Below are 24,967 nucleotides of genomic sequence, written 5' to 3'. Positions count from 1 at the left end.
TGTGCATGCATTGTGATTTTAGGCATTTTTTCTGCCTTCCCCCAGTTTTTCATCCATGTATAATTTTTATCCCTGCAAATCTACTGAGCAAGTTGGTTGACATCTAAGTGGTAAGGAGGCTTTAGAAATGTACAAGACATTAGCTTGTCTGTGTCAGAAGTGGAGGGTTCCAAAAAACTCAGAACTCTGGGTCAAATTTCACAATCAGCTGAATATGGTGATCTGTTTCCCAGTCCTCTCCTGAAACCAGACTATGACCAAGTATGACTCATTCCAGACTCAGACTACTTCAGCCCAGTGGTTTCTTGTTGGGCTGCACTGTAAACACATAAACAACTTTTTCCCACTCTAGACCTATTCAAAAACAGAAACAGAAAAGATAGTTTAGCACCACTTAGCCCTTGGTTACCTCTTCATCAAAGCTGTCCTACAGTAAAGACAAACACTGAGCTGTGATATCATGTCTTGAAGAAAGCCTTAATTAAAAATATCCTTGAAGAACTAAAAGCAATATATAAGCTATCAAACTGAATATCACTGTAAGTCATGCTGATACCCAAGAAAACAGAAAGAAACAGAATGGACTGATACATTATTTTCTATCCGTATTAATATCTACTCTGTATGTTAATAACATTGAAATCATAAAACTAGTCTCCATACAGAGCAGAATATTAAAAAAAACTCATGAAATCTACTCACTGCATAAGACTCATTAGGTAAAATAGAACAATTTTTTCCAGGAGTGCTGGCAGTTGAACTGAGTGGAGTAACTGTACTGTACGTAGAACTTCCAACAACAGTGACTGCACTTGATGTTGCAGTTGGACCAGAAGTGCTAGTTGAGCCAGGGGGAACAATTTCAGAGGTGCTGGTGGTGCTGGTTGCAGTGATTGTGGTAAAACTAACAGAGGTTGTTCCTGAAGTGGTGGTAAAAGATTCTGTTGGAGTTGTACCAGAGGTGGTGTGTGACTGGGGGGTAGTTGATACTGATGGCAGAGATACAGGAGTGCTAGCAGTAGACTCTAGGGAGGATGGTCCTGAAGTAGTGGTGATGACAGCAGTTGAAGTCGCTGGAGTACTGTGAGTTGCAGTGGTTTCTGTTACTCCTGTGGTGCTGTGGGGAGTGGGTCGTGTGGGCGTAGGTGCTGAGGGAGTGGTTTTGATGGTCGATCCTGTTTCAGTGACTCTGGAGGTGGTGGCTGTCACTGGGGTCGTTGATACCACTGGTGGTGATGCAGGAGTGCTGGCTGTAGACATTGGGGGAGACGGTGGTGAGGTTGTGGTGCTGACGGTGGCGGTAGGCGATCCCGTAGGAGGGCTCCCAGTCCCGGTGGTAGTGGTCTCATGGCTCGTCGTTTCTGTTACTCCTGTGGTGCTGTGGGGAGTGGGTCGTGTGGGTGTAGGTGCTGAGGGGGTGGTTTTGATGGTCGATCCTGTTTCAGTGACTCCAGAGGTGGTGGCTGTCACTGGGGTTGTTGATACCACTGGTGGTGATGCAGGAGTGCTGGCTGTAGACATTGGGGGAGACGGTGGTGAGGTTGTGGTGCTGACGGTGGCGGTAGGCGATCCCGTAGGAGGGCTCCCAGTCCCGGTGGTAGTGGTCCCATGGCTCGTCGTTTCTGTTACTCTTGTGGTGCTGTGGGGAGTGGGTCGTGTGGGTGTAGGTACTGAGGGGGTGGTTTTGATGGTCGATCCTGTTTCAGTGACTCCAGAGGTGGTGGCTGTCACTGGGGTCGTTGATACCACTGGTGGTGATGCAGGAGTGCTGGCTGTAGACATTGGGGGAGACGGTGGTGAGGTTGTGGTGCTGACGGTGGCGGTAGGCGATCCCGTAGGAGGGCTCCCAGTCCCGGTGGTAGTGGTCTCATGGCTCGTCGTTTCTGTTACTCTTGTGGTGCTGTGGGGAGTGGGTCGTGTGGGTGTAGGTGCTGAGGGGGTGGTTTTGATGGTCGATCCTGTTTCAGTGACTCCAGAGGTGGTGGCTGTCACTGGGGTCGTTGATACCACTGGTGGTGATGCAGGAGTGCTGGCTGTAGACATTGGGGAAGACGGTGGTGAGGTTGTGGTGCTGACGGTGGCGGTAGGCGATCCCGTAGGAGGGCTCCCAGTCCCGGTGGTAGTGGTCTCATGGCTCGTCGTTTCTGTTACTCTTGTGGTGCTGTGGGGAGTGGGTCGTGTGGGTGTAGGTGCTGAGGGGGTGGTTTTGATGGTCGATCCTGTTTCAGTGACTCCGGAGGTGGTGGCTGTCACTGGGGTCGTTGATACCACTGGTGGTGATGCAGGAGTGCTGGCTGTAGACATTGGGGAAGACGGTGGTGAGGTTGTGGTGCTGACGGTGGCGGTAGGCGATCCCGTAGGAGGGCTCCCAGTCCCGGTGGTAGTGGTCCCATGGCTCGTCGTTTCTGTTACTCTTGTGGTGCTGTGGGGAGTGGGTCGTGTGGGTGTAGGTACTGAGGGGGTGGTTTTGATGGTCGATCCTGTTTCAGTGACTCCAGAGGTGGTGGCTGTCACTGGGGTCGTTGATACCACTGGTGGTGATGCAGGAGTGCTGGCTGTAGACATTGGGGAAGACGGTGGTGAGGTTGTGGTGCTGACGGTGGCGGTAGGCGATCCCGTAGGAGGGCTCCCAGTCCCGGTGGTAGTGGTCTCATGGCTCGTCGTTTCTGTTACACTTGTGGTGCTGTGGGGAGTGGGTCGTGTGGGTGTAGGTGCTGAGGGGGTGGTTTTGATGGTCGATCCTGTTTCAGTGACTCCAGAAGTGGTGGCTGTCACTGGGGTTGTTGATACCACTGGTGGTGACGCAGGAGTGCTGGCTGTAGACATTGGGGAAGACGGTGGTGAGGTTGTGGTGCTGACGGTGGCGGTAGGCGATCCCGTAGGAGGGCTCCCAGTCCCGGTGGTAGTGGTCTCATGGCTCGTCGTTTCTGTTACTCTTGTGGTGCTGTGGGGAGTGGGTCGTGTGGGTGTAGGTGCTGAGGGGGTGGTTTTGATGGTCGATCCTGTTTCAGTGACTCCAGAGGTGGTGGCTGTCACTGGGGTTGTTGATATCACTGGTGGTGATGCAGGAGTGCTGGCTGTAGACATTGGGGAAGACGGTGGTGAGGTTGTGGTGCTGACGGTGGCGGTAGGCGATCCCGTAGGAGGGCTCCCAGTCCCGGTGGTAGTGGTCTCATGGCTCGTCGTTTCTGTTACTCTTGTGGTGCTGTGGGGAGTGGGTCGTGTGGGTGTAGGTGCTGAGGGGGTGGGTTTGATGGTCGATCCTGTTTCAGTGACTCCGGAGGTGGTGGCTGTCACTGGGGTCGTTGATACCACTGGTGGTGATGCAGGAGTACTGGCTGTAGACATTGGGGAAGACGGTGGTGAGGTTGTGGTGCTGACGGTGGCGGTAGGCGATCCCGTAGGAGGGCTCCCAGTCCCGGTGGTAGTGGTCTCATGGCTCGTCGTTTCTGTTACACTTGTGGTGCTGTGGGGAGTGGGTCGTGTGGGTGTAGGTACTGAGGGGGTGGTTTTGATGGTCGATCCTGTTTCAGTGACTCCGGAGGTGGTGGCTGTCACTGGGGTCGTTGATACCACTGGTAGTGATGCAGGAGTGCTGGCTGTAGACATTGGGGAAGACGGTGGTGAGGTTGTGGTGCTGACGGTGGCGGTAGGCGATCCCGTAGGAGGGCTCCCAGTCCCGGTGGTAGTGGTCTCATGGCTCGTCGTTTCTGTTACTCTTGTGGTGCTGTGGGGAGTGGGTCGTGTGGGTGTAGGTGCTGAGGGGGTGGTTTTGATGGTCGATCCTGTTTCAGTGACTCCAGAGGTGGTGGCTGTCACTGGGGTTGTTGATATCACTGGTGGTGATGCAGGAGTGCTGGCTGTAGACATTGGGGAAGACGGTGGTGAGGTTGTGGTGCTGACGGTGGCGGTAGGCGATCCCGTAGGAGGGCTCCCAGTCCCGGTGGTAGTGGTCTCATGGCTCGTCGTTTCTGTTACTCTTGTGGTGCTGTGGGGAGTGGGTCGTGTGGGTGTAGGTGCTGAGGGGGTGGTTTTGATGGTCGATCCTGTTTCAGTGACTCCAGAAGTGGTGGCTGTCACTGGGGTCGTTGATACCACTGGTGGTGATGCAGGAGTGCTGGCTGTAGACATTGGGGGAGACGGTGGTGAGGTTGTGGTGCTGACGGTGGCGGTAGGCGATCCCGTAGGAGGGCTCCCAGTCCCGGTGGTAGTGGTCTCATGGCTCGTCGTTTCTGTTACTCCTGTGGTGCTGTGGGGAGTGGGTCGTGTGGGTGTAGGTACTGAGGGGGTGGTTTTGATGGTCGATCCTGTTTCAGTGACTCCGGAGGTGGTGGCTGTCACTGGGGTCGTTGATACCACTGGTAGTGATGCAGGAGTGCTGGCTGTAGACATTGGGGAAGACGGTGGTGAGGTTGTGGTGCTGACGGTGGCGGTAGGCGATCCCGTAGGAGGGCTCCCAGTCCCGGTGGTAGTGGTCTCATGGCTCGTCGTTTCTGTTACTCTTGTGGTGCTGTGGGGAGTGGGTCGTGTGGGTGTAGGTGCTGAGGGGGTGGTTTTGATGGTCGATCCTGTTTCAGTGACTCCAGAAGTGGTGGCTGTCACTGGGGTCGTTGATACCACTGGTGGTGATGCAGGAGTGCTGGCTGTAGACATTGGGGAAGACGGTGGTGAGGTTGTGGTGCTGACGGTGGCGGTAGGCGATCCCGTAGGAGGGCTCCCAGTCCCGGTGGTAGTGGTCTCATGGCTCGTCGTTTCTGTTACTCTTGTGGTGCTGTGGGGAGTGGGTCGTGTGGGTGTAGGTGCTGAGGGGGTGGTTTTGATGGTCGATCCTGTTTCAGTGACTCCAGAAGTGGTGGCTGTCACTGGGGTCGTTGATACCACTGGTGGTGATGCAGGAGTGCTGGCTGTAGACATTGGGGGAGACGGTGGTGAGGTTGTGGTGCTGACGGTGGCGGTAGGCGATCCCGTAGGAGGGCTCCCAGTCCCGGTGGTAGTGGTCTCATGGCTCGTCGTTTCTGTTACTCCTGTGGTGCTGTGGGGAGTGGGTCGTGTGGGTGTAGGTGCTGAGGGGGTGGTTTTGATGGTCGATCCTGTTTCAGTGACTCCGGAGGTGGTGGCTGTCACTGGGGTCGTTGATACCCAGGGTGTTGTTTGTTGAATAGTAGTGCCTATGGTAGACACTGTACTTTCTATTTCTGTCGTTCTAGTTGTTGGCAGTGGAGTAGCTGAAGGTGTAACAGTAGCAGTCGTCTTTGTCGGTGTTTCTGGTTGAGTTGTTGTTTCCTCTTTAAGACAGGAAAAAAACATAATATTTTATTTTACATTGGTAAATTACATTTTTTATTAACTTCGTGTCATTTTCTTATAACTGATATTCAGCAAAACTTCAGCATAACTTATTCATAGAGGAATGAAGCAGGAGCTCTTTTACTAATGGCTTTTGCATAACAGAGGCCTTATTTTAAACATCTATGTCTTGCATGGGAGATATTGATGTAAACACTTTAGTAATGATTAATGTTGGATACAACAGCTATCTGTAGTGTTAAAACTTTATACTGCATAGAGTATTTCAGCAAACCTAAATCCATGGGAATTCATTGACTTGATCAGCGAACTCTTTGGTTAATTCTGTATTGCTGTCATGTTATATTCTATGGATAGGCCACTGTTCCCTACATCACTGTTCTTGTGGCATCATCATCCCAGCATTTACTATGCTCAGAGTCATTTGATTCTATTCAAACTCAGCAGTTTCTGGATCAATCTGTGTTCCATACCTAACTGCCTGGCCTTTAAGACTACTCACCCACAAACTGTTTTGGCATGCTAGGAAACCTAAAATCCCTTTTCTGCTTTTTCTTTCTCACATGACCAAGCCAGTTTTCATTATGAGCCCTAATGTGGGCTCCTTTAAAACAGGTTTTGATTAGTATTTTATAAATTGTTCACGTTACTCAGAGGACAGCCTCAGAGCCATCTTTTTGTGGTTTTACAGCATGATGTAAGAGACACATGGTAGATAGACAAGCACTGCATACATAACAAGAATGCAGTATTAATCCTGGAGGATAGGAGAAAGTAAGATACGCTGCCTCTGCCCACACAGTCCACAAGGACAGTCCTTCAACTAAAATTAATTCACAGTTAGGTGAGGACTGACAAACTCCCTCATGTTCAGAAGGAAAAAAGGGAACAGATGGTGTACTGTTGTGGAAGCAGATTCACTGGGATGCTAAGCGGTCTCACACTGTTGCCAAAATGTCAGCTTGCTTCCCAACAGCGCATGGATGGCTGGAGAATACGTGGTTATGCTGGGAGAATCTGGCTGCTCAGAACCTGGGTGTGTAGCAAGGGGAAACCCAGAGTCTGAAACCTTCCCTCAACCCTGCCGGGGAAAACCTTCAGAGCTTCCTGCAGCCAGAACTGCAGGTGAGTGGCAGCAATGGCCACAGAGGTGATGCCAGGGATGAAAGGGAGGACAACAAGTACAGCTGTGCCCAAACAGTGCCTGAAGTGGCAGTGTCACAAAGCCAGGCCCCGCTCCCATTGCAACACCATGGCGCCCACCGAGTACACTCTCTCCAGCTGAAGGACGAGGTTCAACAGAAGCAAAAGCAAGATTTCCCATCAGATCAATATCTGTCTAAGCTGGGCAGAGGATGGAAAAGGTAAAAGGAAGGAAAAAATCCTAATGTTTCAAATAACCAAAGGAATGGAACCCAGAACCAGAAAGATGGGCACTTTCTAAAAGGAGAGCTCAGTGGAGGACCTACTCTATTCCACTCTCATAAGACCCCACCTGGAGTACTGCATCCAGGTGTGGGGTCCCCAGTAGTAGGAAAGACATGAAACTGTTTGAGAGGGTCCAGAGGAAGGCCACAAAAATGATCAGAGGGATAGAACACGTCCCTTATGAAGACAGTCCCAGAGAGTTGGGGTTATTCAACTGGGAGAAGAGGCTTCAGGAAGACCTTATTGCAGCCTTTCAATATATAAGGGAGGCTTAAAAGAAAGACAGAGAGACTTTTTACCAAGGCCCATAGTTACAGGATAAGGGTCAATGGTTTTAAACTAGAGAGTAGGTTTAGAGTGAACATAAGGAAAATAATTGTTATGATGAGTTTGAAAAGACACTGGGACAGGTTTCCCAGAGAAGTTGCGGTTGTCCAAGTATTGGAAGCATTTAAGGACAGGATGAATGGGGCTGTGAACAAATTGATATAAAGAAGGATGTCCCTGCCCATAGCAGTGCAGTTGGACTAAAAGATCTTTAAAGAGGTCCCTTCCAACCCAAATTATTCTCCAATTCTATCATTTTTTTTGAAACCTACATCAATTACACTCCCTCAGAATACAAAAATTAAGACACACAGTAAGCTGCCAATAACCCTAGACTTCTCCCAAGCAAGGCAACAAATGACAACACAGCCAGAAAATTACTTAATGCTTCTGAAGTCGGAGGCAGCGGTGTTTTGGTGATTATAACTGGTGTTGGGAATGTGCTTGCAGTAGTTGAGGTGGGAACTGGCGTGCCCGTAATGGTCATCGTTGTCTCCGGGGTAATACTGGTGCTGCTGGGGGGCATCGTGGTGATACTGGTGCTGCTGGGGGGCATCGTGGTGATACTGGTGGTGCTGCTGGGAATCTCCGGTGGTGTTGGCGTGGGAGCGGTTGTCGATATGGGCGGAGAGGACACTGTACTCATTGTGGGCGACGGTGGGGCTGTCGTGGTGCCTGTGGTGGTGCTTGTAAAACACTCTGGTATGTCGGGGACGCAGCAGAGACTGATCTCGTAATTGAGGCAGACCGGCATTGGTATGATACCTCCTATGACCTGATCACTGTTGTTACAGATGAGCCCTGTGTTAACACTGCATTCCACATTCTGCCCTAAGTCTTCAATGGGAACATGAGGGAATCGCTCCGCTCTGCATGAAATATTCTCAGCTTTCGCACAGACCCAGGAGGAGTTGTACTTCAGAATATTCTCAAAGGTTTCGTAGTCACCACTGTTTCTGTCAGAACTATTTGGGTAACTCACATCAATCCAGTCTGTCCAGATGCATTCACAGTCTAAAGGAGAGCAACAAAAGGAACAGTTAGAAACAGCCAGAACAGAAACAACTAGCCAGGGCACCAGCACACTCGCAGGTGGTGCTCTGGGTGTCCCTGGGGCAGTGCCACACCAGCCAGCCAACCCCGGCCACAGTAAAGCTCCCTTGTGCGGGCAGACTGCCCCTTCTTGGCCCTACAAAGCATACTGGGGCCAAATCAGGACGCAGGCACTGCCGAGACATGTGTGTGTCTCCCTCACAGCTAGGGCACGTTGCTGTACTGGGCTTCTTGGGTGGAAAAGCTCTCAAATAAGGACAATGCATGAGGTGCAACAGGACTAAGCAGGGACTATCACCATTCCCTCACCTTCTTGCGGCACTGACACCACCTCACTATCTCAGGGAGGAACCAAACACTGGGAAGGGTCATGACCACAAAGAAAGCAGGCTCAGGACACACACTGCTGCCAAAACATCAGCTTGCTTCCCAACAGCATGTGCGTGGATGGAGAAAACCACTCGTGGTTATGCTGGGAGAACCTGGCTGCTCAGAACCTGGGTGTGTAGCAAGGGGAAACCCAGAGTCTGAAACTTTCCCTCAACCCTGCCGGGGAAAACCTTCAGAGCTTCCTGCAGCCAGAACTGCAGGTGAGTGGCAGCAATGGCCACAGAGGTGATGCCAGGGAAGAAAGGGAGGACAGCAAGTACAGCTGTGCCCAAACAGTGCCTGAAGTGGCAGTGCCACAAAGCCAGGCCCCGCTCCCATTGCAACACCATGGCGCCCACCGAGTACACTCTCTCCAGCTGAAGGACGAGGTTCAACAGCAGCAAAAGCAAGATTTCCCATCAGATCAATATCTGTCTAAGCTGGGCAGCAGCAGAAGGTGAACAACCCCTGGGAGTCTCATTGAGTCAGGGAACACAAGACCTTCTACCCAGGGACCCTGCACCCTCCTCACTTCAGAAAGATCCAGCCCAAGGTCTAGCTTTGGGCACATGGCCTTACAGGGAATGCATAACAATTACTCCCACCCCTGATCCCATACAGAAGGTACAAACTGAGGTGCTCAGGGACCTTCATTTCTCCTACAGCAAGGAAACACATGAGACCACAGACCACACAAGTACCTATAGGTCGTTGGGTGGTGGTGTATGTTGGCGTGGGCATGGATGTGCTCACAGTAGTTGGGGTGGGTGCTGGTGTGCCAGGAACAGTCGTCGTTGTCTCTGGGATGCTGCTGGTGCTGGTGCTGCTCGGAGGCATCGTGGTGGTTCTGGTGGTGCTGCTGGGAATCTCCGGTGGTGTTGGCGTGGGAGCGGTTGTCGATATGGGCGGAGAGGACACTGTACTCATTGTGGGCGACGGTGGGACTGTCGTGGTGCCTGTGGTGGTGCTTGTAAAACACTCTGGTATGTCGGGGACGCAGCAGAGACTGATCTCGTAATTGAGGCAGACCGGCATTGGTACGATACCTCCTATGACCTGATCACTGTTGTTACAGATGAGCCCTGTGTTAACACTGCATTCCACATTCTGCCCTAAGTCTTCAATGGGAACATGAGGGAATCGCTCCGCTCTGCATGAAATATTCTCAGCTTTCGCACAGACCCAGGAGGAGTTGTACTTCAGAATATTCTCAAAGGTTTCGTAGTCACCACTGTTTCTGTCAGAACTATCTGGGTAACTCACATCAATCCAGTCTGTCCAGACGCATTCACAGTCTAAGGGAGAGCAACAAGAGGAACAGTCAGAAACAGCCAGAACAGAAACAACTAGCCAGGGCACCAGCACACTCGCAGGTGGTGCTCTGGGTGTCCCTGGGGCAGTGCCACACCAGCCAGCCAACCCCGGCCACAGTAAAGCTCCCTTGTGCGGGCAGACTGCCCCTTCTTGGCCCTACAAAGCATACTGGGGCCAAATCAGGACGCAGGCACTGCCGAGACGTGTGTGTGTCTCCCTCACAGCTAGGGCACGTTGCTGTACTGGGCTTCTTGGGTGGAAAAGCTCTCAAATAAGGACAATGCATGAGGTAGAGCAGGACAAGTACAACTTCAGGTGTTCACGGGCCTTAATTTTTCCCACAGCAGGGCAACACATGAGACCACAGACCAGACAAGTACCTATAGGTCGTTGGGTGGTGGTGTATGTTGGCGTGGGCACAGATGTGCTCACAGTAGTTGGGGTGGGTGCTGGTGTGCCAGTAACGGTTGTCGTTGTCTCCAGGATGCTGCTGGTGCTGCTGCTGGGCGGCATCACAGTGCTGGTGGGCAGCACGGTGGTGGTGGTGCTGGGGGGCAGCGCGGAGGTGGTGGTGCTGGGGGGCAGCGCGGAGGTGGTGGTGCTGGGGGGCAGCGCGGTGGTGGTGGTGCTGGGGGGCAGCGCGGAGGTGGTGGTGCTGGGGGGCAGCGCGGAGGTGGTGGTGCTGGGGGGCAGCGCGGAGGTGGTGGTGCTGGGGGGCAGCGCGGAGGTGGTGGTGCTGGGGGGCAGCGCGGAGGTGGTGGTGCTGGGGGGCAGCGCGGAGGTGGTGGTGGTGCTGGGGGGCAGCTCTGATGATGTTGGCGTGGGAGAAGTTGTTGATATGGGTGGAGACGACACTGTGCTCATTGTGGACGATGGTGGGGCTGTTAGAAACAACAGGGACAGAGAAAACAGACAAAGTTGCAAGATTCATCAGTGGGACAAAATATACACTGAATAGAATTTACATGTTAGGTAGCTGCCAGAAATCTATAGCAGACAGACCACTCTTACCACAGTAAAGGCCTGCATCACTAGGCCTTCTTTTCTGTCCCTGGAAAGCAGACTAATTCCAAATAAGTGCACAGACAGGGTCATGACAATTCTTTCCTCGCAGGGAGACTAGCAATGTTTCTGCAACATACTTCTCACTAAATCAAAAATACCTACCAGTTGTGAAGACATGAGGAGAAGTAAGGCTCTCTGAGGCTTTCTATCTCTTCCGTATTACTTAGAACACCTTGCTGACTTCTGCAGTAACAACTGAGAGGGGAAGCTATTGTCTGGGAAGGAAGTATGCACGGGAATACATTCCTGCCTGAATGTCACGTCATTTCTCCATGGCCTGATGAAGAGGTTAACAGAGTACAAGTGGGCCTCAGCAGCCAAAGACCACAGTTCACAGCAAGTGGCAGCCTACAGAGTGAAAGTCTTCCTGAAAACCTGCCAGGGGAATCCTTTCTTCCTAGATCCATAACCACAGGAAACATTAGCAATGACAAAGGGAAAGCAGGAGAAGAAAGAGATGGAATTCTGCACAGCCCCACCCAGACAATGCCTAAAATGATGGGACTCTGTATCAATGCCTGTTCTAATCTCATACAACAGGTTGTTCTGGGAATCTCCTCTCCAGAAGAAGGATAGAGCTCCAAACCAGCATAAGTAAGACTCCGTGCCAGCTCAATATCTGCTATGGAGATGACATGCCTTTAGCAGCCAACAGCCCTTTATTTACCCTATGGCAAAACAAGAGCAGAGATTATTGGTCTGCTAAATACCTGGAGAGGTTGAAGTTCCTGGGGTGGTGACTGATGGTGTGAATTCACTTGTGATGGTTGGGGTAGGTATGGGTGTGGTGGTACTTGCTGTTGGCCGCCTGGTTGTAGTAGTGATGGGTACTGTTGTGCTGACGGTTGTTGAAGTTGGTGTTGGACTCACTGTACTTGGAGTCTCACAAGAAATTTCATGCCACTCACAACAATTTACCCTGATTTCATAATTATAGCAAAGTTGCCACATAGTTGGATCTTGTTCCTCATTCTTACAGATTAGTCCATATGTAACATTACACTCTACTTTCTGGCCAAGTTCCTCTAAGCTCATATCAGGCTCATCTGTAGCCCTGCATTCGATATTTTCAGGGGTTTCACATATTTTGTCTCCATATTCATTTCTTATTGCATCATAGGTTTCGTAGTCACCGCCATCTTCCTCAGGGTTACTAACATCAAACCACTCAGTCCAATTACAGATTAATGCAAAGCATGGAGCTGCAAGAAAAGACAGAGATTCAGCATCTGAGCTTAAAGAGAACATGCTGAGAAGATTAATTTCGTCTTCTATTTCATTAAGGACTAGAGCAATGCATTGTAACTTGTCATTTTTCCAAAAGAAGAGTTCTAAAATTGGTTTTCTATTATGAGGTTTTTCAACAGGAAGCATCACATCAAAACAAAATCACCAAGCTGAAGCCTTTAAAGGTCTTTCTTCTCTCTACACTTATCACATTTTCACAATTAAAAAAAAATATTTATCTTTGTTTTAAATAAATTTTTCTGTAGTGGCCATCTTTAATTTACTCTTCCTTTAAATGTTGCTTTGATGTTCTTTAACAACTTAGTTTTCTATTTAAAACTTACTTGTAGTTACTGGAGGTCTTGTAGTGGTAACTGAAATAGAAAAAAAAAAAAAAAGAAATTACTCCATCATCTGCAATCTTTAAAAAAATATATCATAATAGTTTTAAATACCCTAATGATATTTTTTTGCTGAGACTACTGAGGCAATTTATACTATCCCAGCAGGATACTGAGGTGCTAACATGTTTTTCAGAATCAGGAAGGCATCCTGTATTTCTATAGCTGATTTACTTCTCATAGAAGAAATTACAACTCGAAGTGTTAATCTTTCTTAGTGTACTGTGATAAAACTATTCATAAATATCACTCTAACTGCATCAACTACAAGCCCATATAATTCTATCTTTAAAATATTTTCCTTAAAGAAAATATCTCTGTTGAAGATTTACCTGTGGTGGTAAGAGTACTGGTAGGAAAGGTAGTTGAAATGGTTGTAGGTGAAGTAGATGTTGGACAAGGATAAGTACTTCCAACAACTATAGAACCATTTTCTGCACAAATGTATGTTATACATATGTCACCATCCTGTATTTGTGCCACAATTTCACCCACTTCATAACTTGTTCCATTGATGACACAAGGACAGCCTGCAAAAAAAGAGCTTTACTGTGAAATTTTTCTAACTGGTAAGAGGCAAAGGCAAAGTATTTATGGACAAGTAAGCATTTACATGCATCACAGCTTTTAGAGCTATACCTGAAGCTTAGATCTAATACATTGCACTAATTCATCTTTACATTTAGAGGTACATTAAAACATATTTAATAAAGCCCTTCATAAAACACTTGGAAGAACAGACTTACAAACCAGGTTTTAAAATGTTCTGAGAGAAATAACAACTGAAATTTACTATCTGAGACTTCTCTACAGGTTCTGGGAGTACAAACTCTTGTAGTGAAATCCATTAGTTTGGGTATGGGGCATGCAGAGGAAGAATAAAGGGACATGAGAAAAAGGTTGAACAAGAAGTACTAACAGCAAGGTTCAACAAAAGTGATGCCCAAATTTCTTTGGCCACAACTTCAACTAGCACTGGAAAAAATTATTCCAAATCAGTACTGAGTCTTTTGTAGAGACAGACGTAGCAGTTCCATACATTTTTTTTGTAGAAAACCGCAAATGTTATTTACCTGGGATTGGTGTACACTGTATGGATCCTGAGGGGCCACAGATACTAAAAGAAAATTTTAAAAAATTAAAATGTTGCAGATGTTTTATGGCACCTTTTAGCACAGTCAAGAGCACAGAAATGTAGAAATCTGTCACTTGATCTTCAATCATACTACTGGATATTTTTCTGGGTGTAATATTTTCCAATATTGCCTATCATTATTTCATTCAAACTAAGTCATTGCTTTCCTTCTTTAAGTACATCTTAAAACTATCATGAACCACTTTGTGTTCCAAGTTACCATAATGCAATAATAACAACTGTTTTTCAGAGCAGTGAACTTATAGCTAGATCAGGAGTTTTTTGTCTCTGGTCACCATGTGGAGTCATAGATGTCAGTGCTATCATTAGTAAGGCTCTAGAAATGAGCAATTAGGACTCATCTATCAGTTTCAGGGTTAATACAGATCATTTCAGGTTACAGTGATTTTGAAATCCCAGTTTTAAATGAGAATGCGAGACACGGTAGACCCTCTCTTCCCAAAGAGCCATGAGAATCAAAAGGTTGTTCTAGAGACACACCCAGGTTTCATGCCATTGTATTATTTAATACACTTTGAAGACCATATTTAATGAATTTGCTAATACACTTCTAACAACACTATCAACCTGAAATCTGGATTATTATGGGTTTGGAAAATTATGAATGAAAAGTTTAGAATCTATACGTATTGTACATGCAGCATTTTCTGAGTTTAAATCTCAACTGGAATAAACAGCATTGTTCCTCTGATTTGTATAGATAAATGCTAGAATATACCAGCTCTTCAGCTGAAGTTGCTTCTCTATTTTCTTGAGACTAAATAAAGTAAATGAAGGGCTCAGCATACATAAATTCTTTCCTGAATTACTGCAGATGATTTTACAGTTTTATATACCATTTTGTGCAGTTGTCTTCTGTGGGTATTTCACTCCCAGGGGGAACATGGATTCCATTGACATAACACCAACACTGATCTGCAGGCACACATTCCTTTGTCGCTTCATTATAAAAAGGTTTCTCTGGAGGACATCTGGGGTAGCAACCTGTTGATGAGAAATAGAACAATATACAGGGTAAAGAAAAAAAGCATAGAGAGTTAAATCAATGATAGGATAGCTTCTGAAGGTAAATGATTCTCACTGAATCAAGCATAGTGAAAGAAATTGAAAATGTCCAATGCAAATTAATCCTTGGACAATTAGTCTTTCCAAAAGACTTAAAATTACACAATTCTCATTGATAGGTCTAGGGTGAGGAGGATCAAATAAGAGTTTAGTCATGGAAACTAGGGAAGTTGTTTTCTCCAATTCAAGATCTTGGAGAAAGCCCTAATTTATATTAATTTCTGTGAGCAGCTAGTAATCTTAAGACAAAGAAACATCCTGATTTTTCTATAGATATTGAAATGTGATCACTGTATCAGTAATACTTTTGTGAAGAATATGGAAGTAGATTCATTAACAAACAGGTTTTTCACTACATAAAATCCTCTTTATACTATAATGGAGTTCTAAATAACCTATAAACTGAATGACCATGTAAATAACTGGTACTTAAAAGTCACTTCATACTGCCCAACTGTACTAAAGATGTCCTAACAAAAGTAAGCGTGCTCTATATTTCCACTGAATATAAAAACCAAAAGTAATTTAGAAAGATAATAAGAAAACTAGATATGTAATAATCTGGTTTCTGACACTTTCTAAATCTTTCTAATAATCTAAGACAATCTATTTTAAAACATAGAGTTGACTTTTTTTTTTTTTTTGGTAACATTTTGGTTAGGTTTGGTGGGTTTGGGGTTTTTTGTTTGTTTGTTTGTTTGGGCTTTTCTGTTTTGTTTTGTTACTAGCATTCAAGGATTAAAATAGCAAAGTCAGACTCTCAGCATTTCTTTCCAATGCTTAAACTGGAGATAATTGCTTCCAGTCCAGACCAAAAGGACTGTCTGGCCAAAATCATGACTGTTTTCTCCAACTTTATCATGTGGTAAAACAAAAGATGTTTGTAAAGTCATTCATATTCTTCGATCATTGCAGTCATGCAATGCAGTTATGACATGAAATTCTCTTTTGGTTATCAAGCACAAGGACTTTCACCTACTAATATCATATCTACAAATGAAATACACTACAAACGGAGGTAGCTCTCAATAGCCCTCTGAAAACATTTAGTGGTGTCTGCTAAAAATCCAACATACAGCAGCGTCATTGTGTCTGACATTAAAGATATTTTCCATTGTAAAGACAGGAGGATGCTGCACATTAATCTAATAAAGTCAAGATGGATCTGATGCATAAAGAATGATAAGGTTAAAAACCTTCAACTATCAGTAAATTTATTCTTTGTCATGTAAAAGCTTTTCCTTCTCTTGAAATGCCCTTAAGATGACATACAAAATAATAATGTAATCATCTTGCATGTTTCAGGATATTATCCAAGCAGAGACCTAGTTTTATAACTGTCAATAATGTAACCATCACCTACCAATGCTAATAAATAATAAATTACATTATAGGAAACATACACGTAAGGCTGGAAACAAATTCAACGTAACAGATTTAGGAACATCTATGGATTATTCCATATTTATTAAATGATATCTGTACAAAGTTATATGCATAAAATACAAAATTGCAAAAGAATTTATCACCTTCCAGGTATGGTACTGTAAAGTTGGTGCTGACATTGTTAATCATCCTGCAGGTCGTGACATTACTGCCACAAGGCTCATAGTGCCAGTCACACTCATTACGAGGGTTGTAGTAGTCACAAAATATCGCTGATGAGAAAAAATAAAAGAGAAGGTGATTAATCATGAGTATAGGACCTGGACTTTCTTCTACTATACTTAAACACAGGGTATATCAAAATCTGGGGTCAAAACGCTGCAGCCCAAGATTTTCATATTAAGCACTCAAGCTGCAGTGCGAAAATGTTTGACTCAAATTGCAAAAAAAAAAAAAAAAAATAAAGAATTAATGTTGATTTCTAAACATTAAGGGTAAATTTCTGAGTGTATTTTTCTTCTCTAGCTACAAGCAAACTCCTAAATACTCTTGCGGTATATTCAAATTAGTTCTTGTCTTGGTATATCACTTGGGCTGAGAGTCATTTCCTGCAGGCTAAGAGCAAGAATATGAGACATTATGGATACAAGTTAAAACAGAATTCAGCTGGATGACTATGGACAGTAGAAGGATCTTTTAAAAACTTATATATCAGAGCTGACCGAAACTTGTAAATTCTATTTCACTGACTTCTTAAATTAAAAACTACAACTAGCCTTAATTCTGAATCAGAATGAATTTTCAAAACTAAAAAAATTTTACATTTCTGCCACTTAGAATCTCAAAATTTTCATTTGAACACTTTTGGGGGGAATATTAATTTAAATATTATTTTACATTATCTCATACCACTACGCCATGAACACTAACACTGCTAATGGACACTGTTTAATGTGCTCAACACTGATTAGGTTCATCTACACAGGTGTACTTCTATATATTTTTGCTAAATCAAATTCTGATTAATTTGAAAAAATGATAGTGGAGAAAGATAATTAGTCAACTGCAACTCCTGTTATCAAGCAAAATGGAAGGGTGACTTGAAACCTAGCCTTAATACAAAAAGAAAAAAAGAAGAAAAAAAAAAAAAAAGAAAAAGAGAAAAAAAGAGAAAAAAAAAGAAAGAAAAAATAAGAAGAAATTTAAAAAGAAGAAGAAAGAAAACCAGGCTGAATAAAAGATAATTGAAATACACAAATTTACTGGTTCTGTTTGTTCCCTGATATGTTGCAAAAATAAATTACATTGGATAGCCAGCACAACCTTGCAGTGATAGTATTAATGATTTCTTTGACAGGCTTTCTGACAGCAGCCAGAAAGATGCCATTGTGTTTAACTTTTACTCACGGCATATATCAGGAGTTCTCCAGAAAACACAGGCCTGAGCCTTGGTACATTCTTGGGCATATGCAGCAACTGCAGAACAGAAGCACTCGCAGTCTCCACCGCTGTCACAAGAGCAGGCATCATGAACACAAGCTTCATAGAAAGGATGGTGGTCTACCTGTTGGGGAAAGAAATGATGCCCCGGGTCAACTCCAAATTAGCTTTCAAACTAGTACGCTTGAGAGATCTCCTGACATATGGGATTTGAGCTGGGCAGGAATGAGACTGTTTCTAGGAATTACCAAATCACAGACAAACATTATAGATTTGAAGCTGCTGAATATATTTTGGATAATAATAGACTTAAAGTAATATAGTACCTTCATAATTTGCTATGACTGAAAAAATAAAATAAGAGTCTTTGGCAGTGTCCACATTTTCTAACAGAGCTCCGTTTTACTGCTCTCAAAAATCAAGTTGGATCGATGCCAATAAAGTCTTATCTTCCAGCAAGCTTTGCCAAACAAGTGGTGAGTAATATCAGAAAAGCTGCACTTCACAGCAAATACAAAGCAGATAATTTTGTGCTTCTTAGTTTTTGGAGTTTATCCAATGACACATCAGCAAAAAAATTCCATTATTTTGCTTGGGTCTGCAAGAGGGGAAACTTAGACTGGATTTTAGCTGGTGAAGGAATCAACATAGAAACACATACTAAGTCAATTAAATTAGTAATTCTTTGTGACTTTTCCACTGTGAGTTAAGAACAGTTATATCCTATTATAAATAATATAACAGAAATATAACCTGATAATTGTTATATTACCATGTTTCAGGAAAGAGACAAGAAGTAGAGAGGTGTGTTTTCTGTTCACTGTGGTCTGGACGCTGGGGGCCTGACCTAGTGTATACTGTGGCCGTTTGGAGGCTCAGTACTAGCAGCTAAGCCTCTCTAAACTGCACAATGTCGGTGATTTCTAAGAAGATCCCTTCTGCGAGCTGAATATTACAAGGAGCAGCGGTGTCTTTGATAGTCACCTTTCAAGTGCAGTATGCATTTCTGTCAGAAGTCGGGTCTGTTGGTTGCCAGGCCTTTTAGAACTTAAAGTACTGACAGTCTCAACAAGACATGGTGCAACGTAGACCTGTTTAGCACACACAGAACTATTCAGACTACATTTATGAAGCTAGCTTGCGTGGCAGTAGCAGTGAGACGGTGGTGATGAATATGGGCTTGTACAGCTGTGGCTGGCACCACTCCTGACACAGTCCCGTAGCCACAGATACCCAAACTACTTTGACTAAGACTAGCTGAAAAGTGCTGACACCTGTAGCTGTTCTGAAGACTTATTTAAAAATCACTCTAACCATTTCTTCATCCATTTCTGATGGTCTCTGCTTCTGCAGTAGCAGAAATGCATTGTGCTGTCCCATCTACAAACCTTAGAGTGACAGATTTTAAAGACTCCACTCCGGATGATGTTGCATTCTTTCTCTGCCCAGGACTTCCGATGTGGTTTCATATCGCAGGGTTTAATCTCTTCTGTGACATCTGGGCACATGGAAGACTGTTTCCAGGAATTCCCAAACTTCAGAGCGCTAGTCTCCTGCACCCCACTCCTTGTTGTAAAGTCATTGTTAGACTTGTCATCAAAGTTGCCACACAGACCACACACTTTGCCCTAGAAAAGAAAATTAACAGCTTTTAAATCCACAGCTCTTAAATATACCATGGAAGTGAGAAACAGACTCTACTTGAGTAAGAGCAAAACACTGACATTTGAAAAGGACAACTGACTCCATGTGTAAATGACGTACTTTCATCTTTACTTCCAAATCATTTGTACAGAAATTAAACCTTTATTTGTCTGTGTACTCAGTGAACTATTCAGCTGCCATGACTTCGCTCCGTGAAACCAATTATGTCTAGTGTGTTTCCATGTCTCTGTGGTGGCCCTTCATCCAACTTATAACACTAAAGAGTGCATCAGCTTTTTTCAGCTGAGAATTAATTTATTTTCCATTCTTCTCATAACTCAGCTATTAATGTAAGCCTGGGGGAATTTCATTCTGCTCAAAACTGTTTTTATTAAAAGCTTCTAACATAATGAGCACCATTTCTTCATCCATGGAAAAAAAATTACAGGGACTCATTTTTCTCAAAAGAAAGAATTTAACAACTTACCCACAATAATGAAATTACGATAGTGCTATTTAAAGTCCATCAACCCCCTCAAGCAACAGTATGTCCCTGTTTAGACAACCCTGCACCTCCTCATTCAGCCCAAAGAATTCAGTACTCTATAGTTCAGCATGATGATTTTCAGAAATCATTATCATCTCCATACATTGCACAGGGAATTCAGCTTTAACTCAGAGCTGAGATTCCATGCAGGTTTCCAAGTGCATCTACAGTCAGTTCTCATCCCTTAAAATACTTTGGATGCTTGGCTCTTAATATTTACAAGCTCAGAATGCCTTAGACATTTAGCTTTTTTGCAATCATATGCTATGCATCCTCTGCAATGCATTATGATGGACTGTAAGGAACTCCAGTAGCACCTTTGCAAGCCATAATAGTAATAATGCAAGCTGATGATCAATGTGCAGAGGATATAGGAATTAAGTGCAGAGTCATCATAAAAGAACATTTACATTTCCTTATTTCATTTATCTATTCATACTACTACTACAAAAAAAAGACAGACAGGTCCTAACTTTGTAATCAGGGGTCAGCTTGATGAAAACAGTAGTCTTCTTATCCCAAATAAGCATCACACCATTGCTAGCCTCAATAACGAGGTAGAGGCCTACAGTCCTGTTCCAATAACGCACATCATCACCAACATCTCGCTGAACTTCTTCATAATCTTTGTTCTCCAATTTCAGTTCAGTTTTCTGAAAGATAAGAAGTGAAATATTATAACACTAACTTTTGTGAGATAAAATATTAGGCACTCGTAACACTACAGTTCATTCTGAAACCAGTAGCTCAAAGTCTGGGATGATTTTCCAAGATGACAATAAGTGGCATAGCACCTTTGTTTGAGTGAGGTTTCAGTACCTGAGAATCTATACCTTTATAGATTAATTTGATAGGGCCTCTAAACTTAATTCGTTATAGCTGCTTTTATGGATGTGCCTTTGGAACATTACATTTTTTGCAATACTTGAATACTGAGATATACTCACTGAGCATCATTACTTACCCCTAGAAACATTTTAATAGCCTTAGAGCAGGTGACTCCTGTAGTTCCACAAGGGACATTCTCTGTGATGATACTGAACAAGCCACTGGAATTTCTGTCACCACAATAATCCTATTGAAAAAGGAAAAAATAAGCATAAGATAATTAGGTAGAATATTTAATTTTTAGTTTAATCTCATCATAATTACAATAATATGAATCTCCACATTTTACAAATGCTTCATATGTGAAATCTTACATACATATATTTTTACAGATGCATGAACTTATACACATATATCCCTACATACATATAAACGGTTAAGACAGTCTCATGTGTGGCAAAACCTGGGAAACAAGTGGGATAACAAAACAAAATGAGGAATATATCTTTAAATATAAATATCTTTGTCCTGTATGCTTAGAATTTTCATTTATTTCACAACTGATAATTAGTTGTTAGCTCTCACTATAAAGTAGTCCTGCTGCATACAATTTACGACCGCTGAATCAGAAAAAAAAAAAAAAAAACAACATTCACACAGCTTGCCTGCATTGAAACTACAGAATTTATCTTGGCAGGAACAGTGGTCACAGGCGATAAGGAATGACAAAACCGAAGAGGAATGTAGATCTTTAGTCAATCAGATGCCATTTCAGCCCTCCCAATGAGCATTACCTGAGTAGCCACATATTCACACCTCCCATCAAAGTCATAGAATTTTCCATCGAAGGTGATATAATGGCCACTTCCATATATCGTACAAGTCCCATAGCACACATCTTCCGTGCAGCTCCAAGCCCCTTTTTGGCAGGTACTAGAAGAGAGCAGAAGAGTTGAATTTTCAGATCCCACCAAGACCGTGCTCTTTGGGAAACTGAAGAACAAACCAAGAAGCTACATGATACAACGCAATAATGTGCACAGTACCCATTTCAGTGTTACAGAGTGTCTTAAGTTTCAACTTCAATAGTTTAGCCTGGTTTTAAGCCTATAACATGATTTTTAAGTCTGGCCAGATAAAGTTTTTAGATCTGGTAGTATTTATATTTTAAAAATGAGCGCACTCTCCCGATAAGAACTGTCTACTGAAAACAGAGGTAGCTATTGCCTCAATATTTTCAGCAGAATCTGTATTTCCTCGGATAACAAAAATTATGCCTGAAAATAAAGGTTTATAATTGCAGCTATGACAGGCACTGTAGTACTTAAGCCTAGACTTGGTTATTAGTTTACTGCAGAGAATACACTCTAGAAGAGAATACAAAATTATAACTTACCAGGTGTTGCAGTCCACTGTTATCTTCTGTCCAGAAGAGTACCACTGGTTGTTGTGAATGCAAGGGCAGTCCTTCTGCTCAACACAGCCCCCTTTACCATCATCAAAGAGACCTTCAGGACATACACAGCCCGAGACACACTCTGCCTGGAACTAAGGAATATAAGGAGAAATTGTCATTTTATGAAGAAGCACTGCATTTTAATTCCACTTCTTCATAAGCATTCTGGTAAAAACTGCATTTATAACCAAACAACCTAATATTTATTAGTTTTATAAGATTTTCTTCCTAGATTTCTATTTTTTTCCTTCTAGTTTTTAATTGTCTAAGAACCCAAATCATATTTCGCCTGGGAGATATTACTCTACTGAAGACATAGTAAAAAGAAAAAGGAGAGGGAAACCATAAAGGGAATGGAATCATCATGAAATTGTCAGAGTAATATCATTGGGGAGAAAAGAAAAGAAGCTTAAACCAAAGAGAAATAGACTGTTACAACTTCATTTTCTGTGCTGCACTGTGTCACATTTAAAGCATACAGAATGAATAAAGGAAACACAACATGGGGAGAAATTGGACACATACATGATCAGTTTGAGGAGTATGACAGCTGAGTTGTACAGGTGTTTGTGAAGTCCACTTTGGGGATGTGTTGCAGTCAAAGTACATCTTGTCAGGAGAACATTCTGTTGCATCTGAAAGATACATTGCTCATTTAGATTTATCAAGAAAAGGCAAAAGAAGTGTGTGTGAAAGATTATTGTTGCCAAGACAGAAATCTCAGGGTATGTATATCCTTATGAAAAAAAGAGGCTCGGTGAAGACAGAAGAAAGTGAAAATGCATAACTGTTTCACATAAAGGAAAAACAAAACAAACAAACAAACAAAAAACCAACAACAACAACAACAAAAAACAACAAAAACAAACAAACAAACAAAAACACCAAAAAACCCCGTGCAAAACACAAAACAAGTAAGTGGAGAATTCAAATTGAAAGTGTAGGTTTGGGTCTGAAGGTTCAGTTATGGTATTTATTTTATTTTATTTTATAGACTGCCACTTACGTTTCATTCCTAATGTCACTGAAGTACACTGGACCTTTGCATTTCGGCAAACACTAGAAAAGAAGTGAAGTAGTAAAAATTTAAAAAAAAAAAGTCATCTCAGTGTCTTCAGTGTAATCTAAGGACTGATTTATATAGATTTGAGAGTATTTATCACAGAGGTTCTACATAATTTCTACAGATATTTCAAGGTACACTCTACTGAAGTACACTCATGAATTTTCACTTGGAGAAAAGGTTATGTTTTAAGGAATGACAGCTATTCTATTAATACTTAGTACTATGCTTTTTGATGACTCAGGAAACAGATAATAATGATATTCTAAATCAAAGCCTTCATTTAGATACACAAGTATATTTTCATGCCTATCCAACTCATACACAGCAAATTTGTTGGCCTGTATGCTTCATCTGCCAGATGAGAGAAGGAAGGATTTCACAGTTTACACTGATGATTCACACAGCAAACAGTTGTCAGAGTTCATGATAAAAAATACCAGACCTGTGAAAGTTACTTTCAAATGCCTATGCTACAGTAAATACGTATCAGGGGGACCTTCCTACAGTGGAAAACACAAGCAACCCACCTCTAACAGAAAAGGAAATAGCAACATAACATTATAGCTGGCCTTTTATCTTCCTTTTACCCCTCTGCCCTATTAACAGTGCAGTTTCAGAAGAACATTTACCTGTGAAGGCCAGTACTCACACCTCCAAACAAAGCTGCGCTCCTCAATTATTAATAAATTACATTTCTACAGGATGATGATTGCTCAGCATGAAGATGTTGTGAAACATATCACAGATGTTCATTAAAGCACAAAAATATGCTAAGCCGTTTACACCTAATAAGCTAATTTTAAAAGGGCTTTTATCTCATGAGCAAGAATCCGTAATAAAACATACCAACGTTCTCCATCTTTTGTGACATATTCCCCTGGTTCCAGGTATGATCCCTTGTAATAACACGGGCACTTGGAGATGGGTACACAGGTACCCTGGTTATCCAGGTATGTATTATACGGGCAGCCACAGCCATCCACAGGAGCAAAGCCTTGCAAGCAATGTTTTTCACCATCAGCAAGGGAACGACAGGTTTGCTGGCACATTGTAAGATTGTAAAGGAAGATTTGATTTCCTGGGCAGGCAGACACTTCCTTAGCTGGAGGGAAAATAAACAAACTGATAAATAAGGGATGCAGGATGGACAATTTAACCTTCACGTTTCCATTTTAGTTTCTCTGGCTGTGCAGCATCTAATGGTAAAAACACTCCCTTAAATTTTATTAAAGTACAAAAATATTGTAAGTCACAAGTAATGCTAGCCTAACTTTATTTACCAGATGAAGACTTCTTTTTAACTTCTGCGAACAGTTTCTATTTTCATAGCTGTATTTGTTTCACATAATCAGAGCGAGAGCACTATATAATAAAATCCTAGTCTCAACAATACTGTACTGTTGTTGAAAAGGAAGCACAATGATAAACAAAGACACTGATAAGCAAAGACAATGTTAAAACTATTATAGCTGGGATTCCATTAGTCAAAGATAAAACCAGCATTATTATTTAAACTGTGGAAAGAAGGTGAAAGTGAAAAATATTGTTTTCTACTTTTAAATCTTTCATGAAGAAACGACAGCTAAAGAATATAACATAAGTTAGTAAACATTATCAGCATTGCCTCCTTTAGGTCCATTAAAAGTTTCTGAAATACTCTAAATCCCTTAACACTTAGATCGTTAACAAACAAATTCAGAGGGAACCCATTTATTTCTCGTGGCTAATTAATTCCATGGGAATTATAGTTCCATTGCTTACTGCAGACACTTTTTCTCCAGCCTCCCAGTATGATCCCTTTGAAAGCACAAGCTCTTGAGTAAGAAGACAGGGCAGCACACAAGCATTCTTCATTGTCTTCGCAGAGGCAGGTGTCATATTTACATTT

At 43.2% G+C, this 24,967-nt stretch overlaps 1 protein-coding gene across 1 annotated transcript in view; it reads right to left on the bottom strand.

The window, feature by feature from the left end:
- Window positions 1-24,967, bottom strand: part of MUC2 (mucin 2, oligomeric mucus/gel-forming) — a 51,703-nt gene that overhangs the window by 12,023 nt on the left and 14,713 nt on the right. Inside the window, exons 15-35 of the mRNA XM_042784873.1 lie at window positions 24,841-24,967; window positions 23,926-24,181; window positions 23,020-23,072; window positions 22,539-22,648; window positions 21,954-22,105; window positions 21,352-21,490; window positions 20,694-20,804; window positions 20,203-20,382; window positions 18,927-19,166; window positions 17,506-17,662; window positions 16,242-16,370; window positions 14,484-14,631; window positions 13,565-13,608; window positions 12,824-13,021; window positions 12,435-12,464; window positions 11,574-12,065; window positions 10,604-10,679; window positions 10,179-10,345; window positions 9,186-9,779; window positions 7,750-8,076; window positions 703-5,024 (exon numbers count right to left, since the gene is read on the bottom strand). Coding sequence (XP_042640807.1) covers window positions 703-5,024; window positions 7,750-8,076; window positions 9,186-9,779; window positions 10,179-10,345; window positions 10,604-10,679; window positions 11,574-12,065; window positions 12,435-12,464; window positions 12,824-13,021; window positions 13,565-13,608; window positions 14,484-14,631; window positions 16,242-16,370; window positions 17,506-17,662; window positions 18,927-19,166; window positions 20,203-20,382; window positions 20,694-20,804; window positions 21,352-21,490; window positions 21,954-22,105; window positions 22,539-22,648; window positions 23,020-23,072; window positions 23,926-24,181; window positions 24,841-24,967 — 8,052 coding nt within the window. The remainder of the gene's footprint in view (window positions 1-702; window positions 5,025-7,749; window positions 8,077-9,185; window positions 9,780-10,178; window positions 10,346-10,603; window positions 10,680-11,573; window positions 12,066-12,434; window positions 12,465-12,823; window positions 13,022-13,564; window positions 13,609-14,483; window positions 14,632-16,241; window positions 16,371-17,505; window positions 17,663-18,926; window positions 19,167-20,202; window positions 20,383-20,693; window positions 20,805-21,351; window positions 21,491-21,953; window positions 22,106-22,538; window positions 22,649-23,019; window positions 23,073-23,925; window positions 24,182-24,840) is intronic.

This window comes from Tyto alba, unplaced genomic scaffold, assembly GCF_018691265.1.
Source record: "Tyto alba isolate M040663 unplaced genomic scaffold, T.alba_DEE_v4.0 Super-Scaffold_8, whole genome shotgun sequence".
NCBI classification, from domain to species: domain Eukaryota; kingdom Metazoa; phylum Chordata; class Aves; order Strigiformes; family Tytonidae; genus Tyto; species Tyto alba.
Note: the sequence above shows the minus strand (reverse complement) of the source record. Positions and strands in the feature narration are given on the sequence as shown.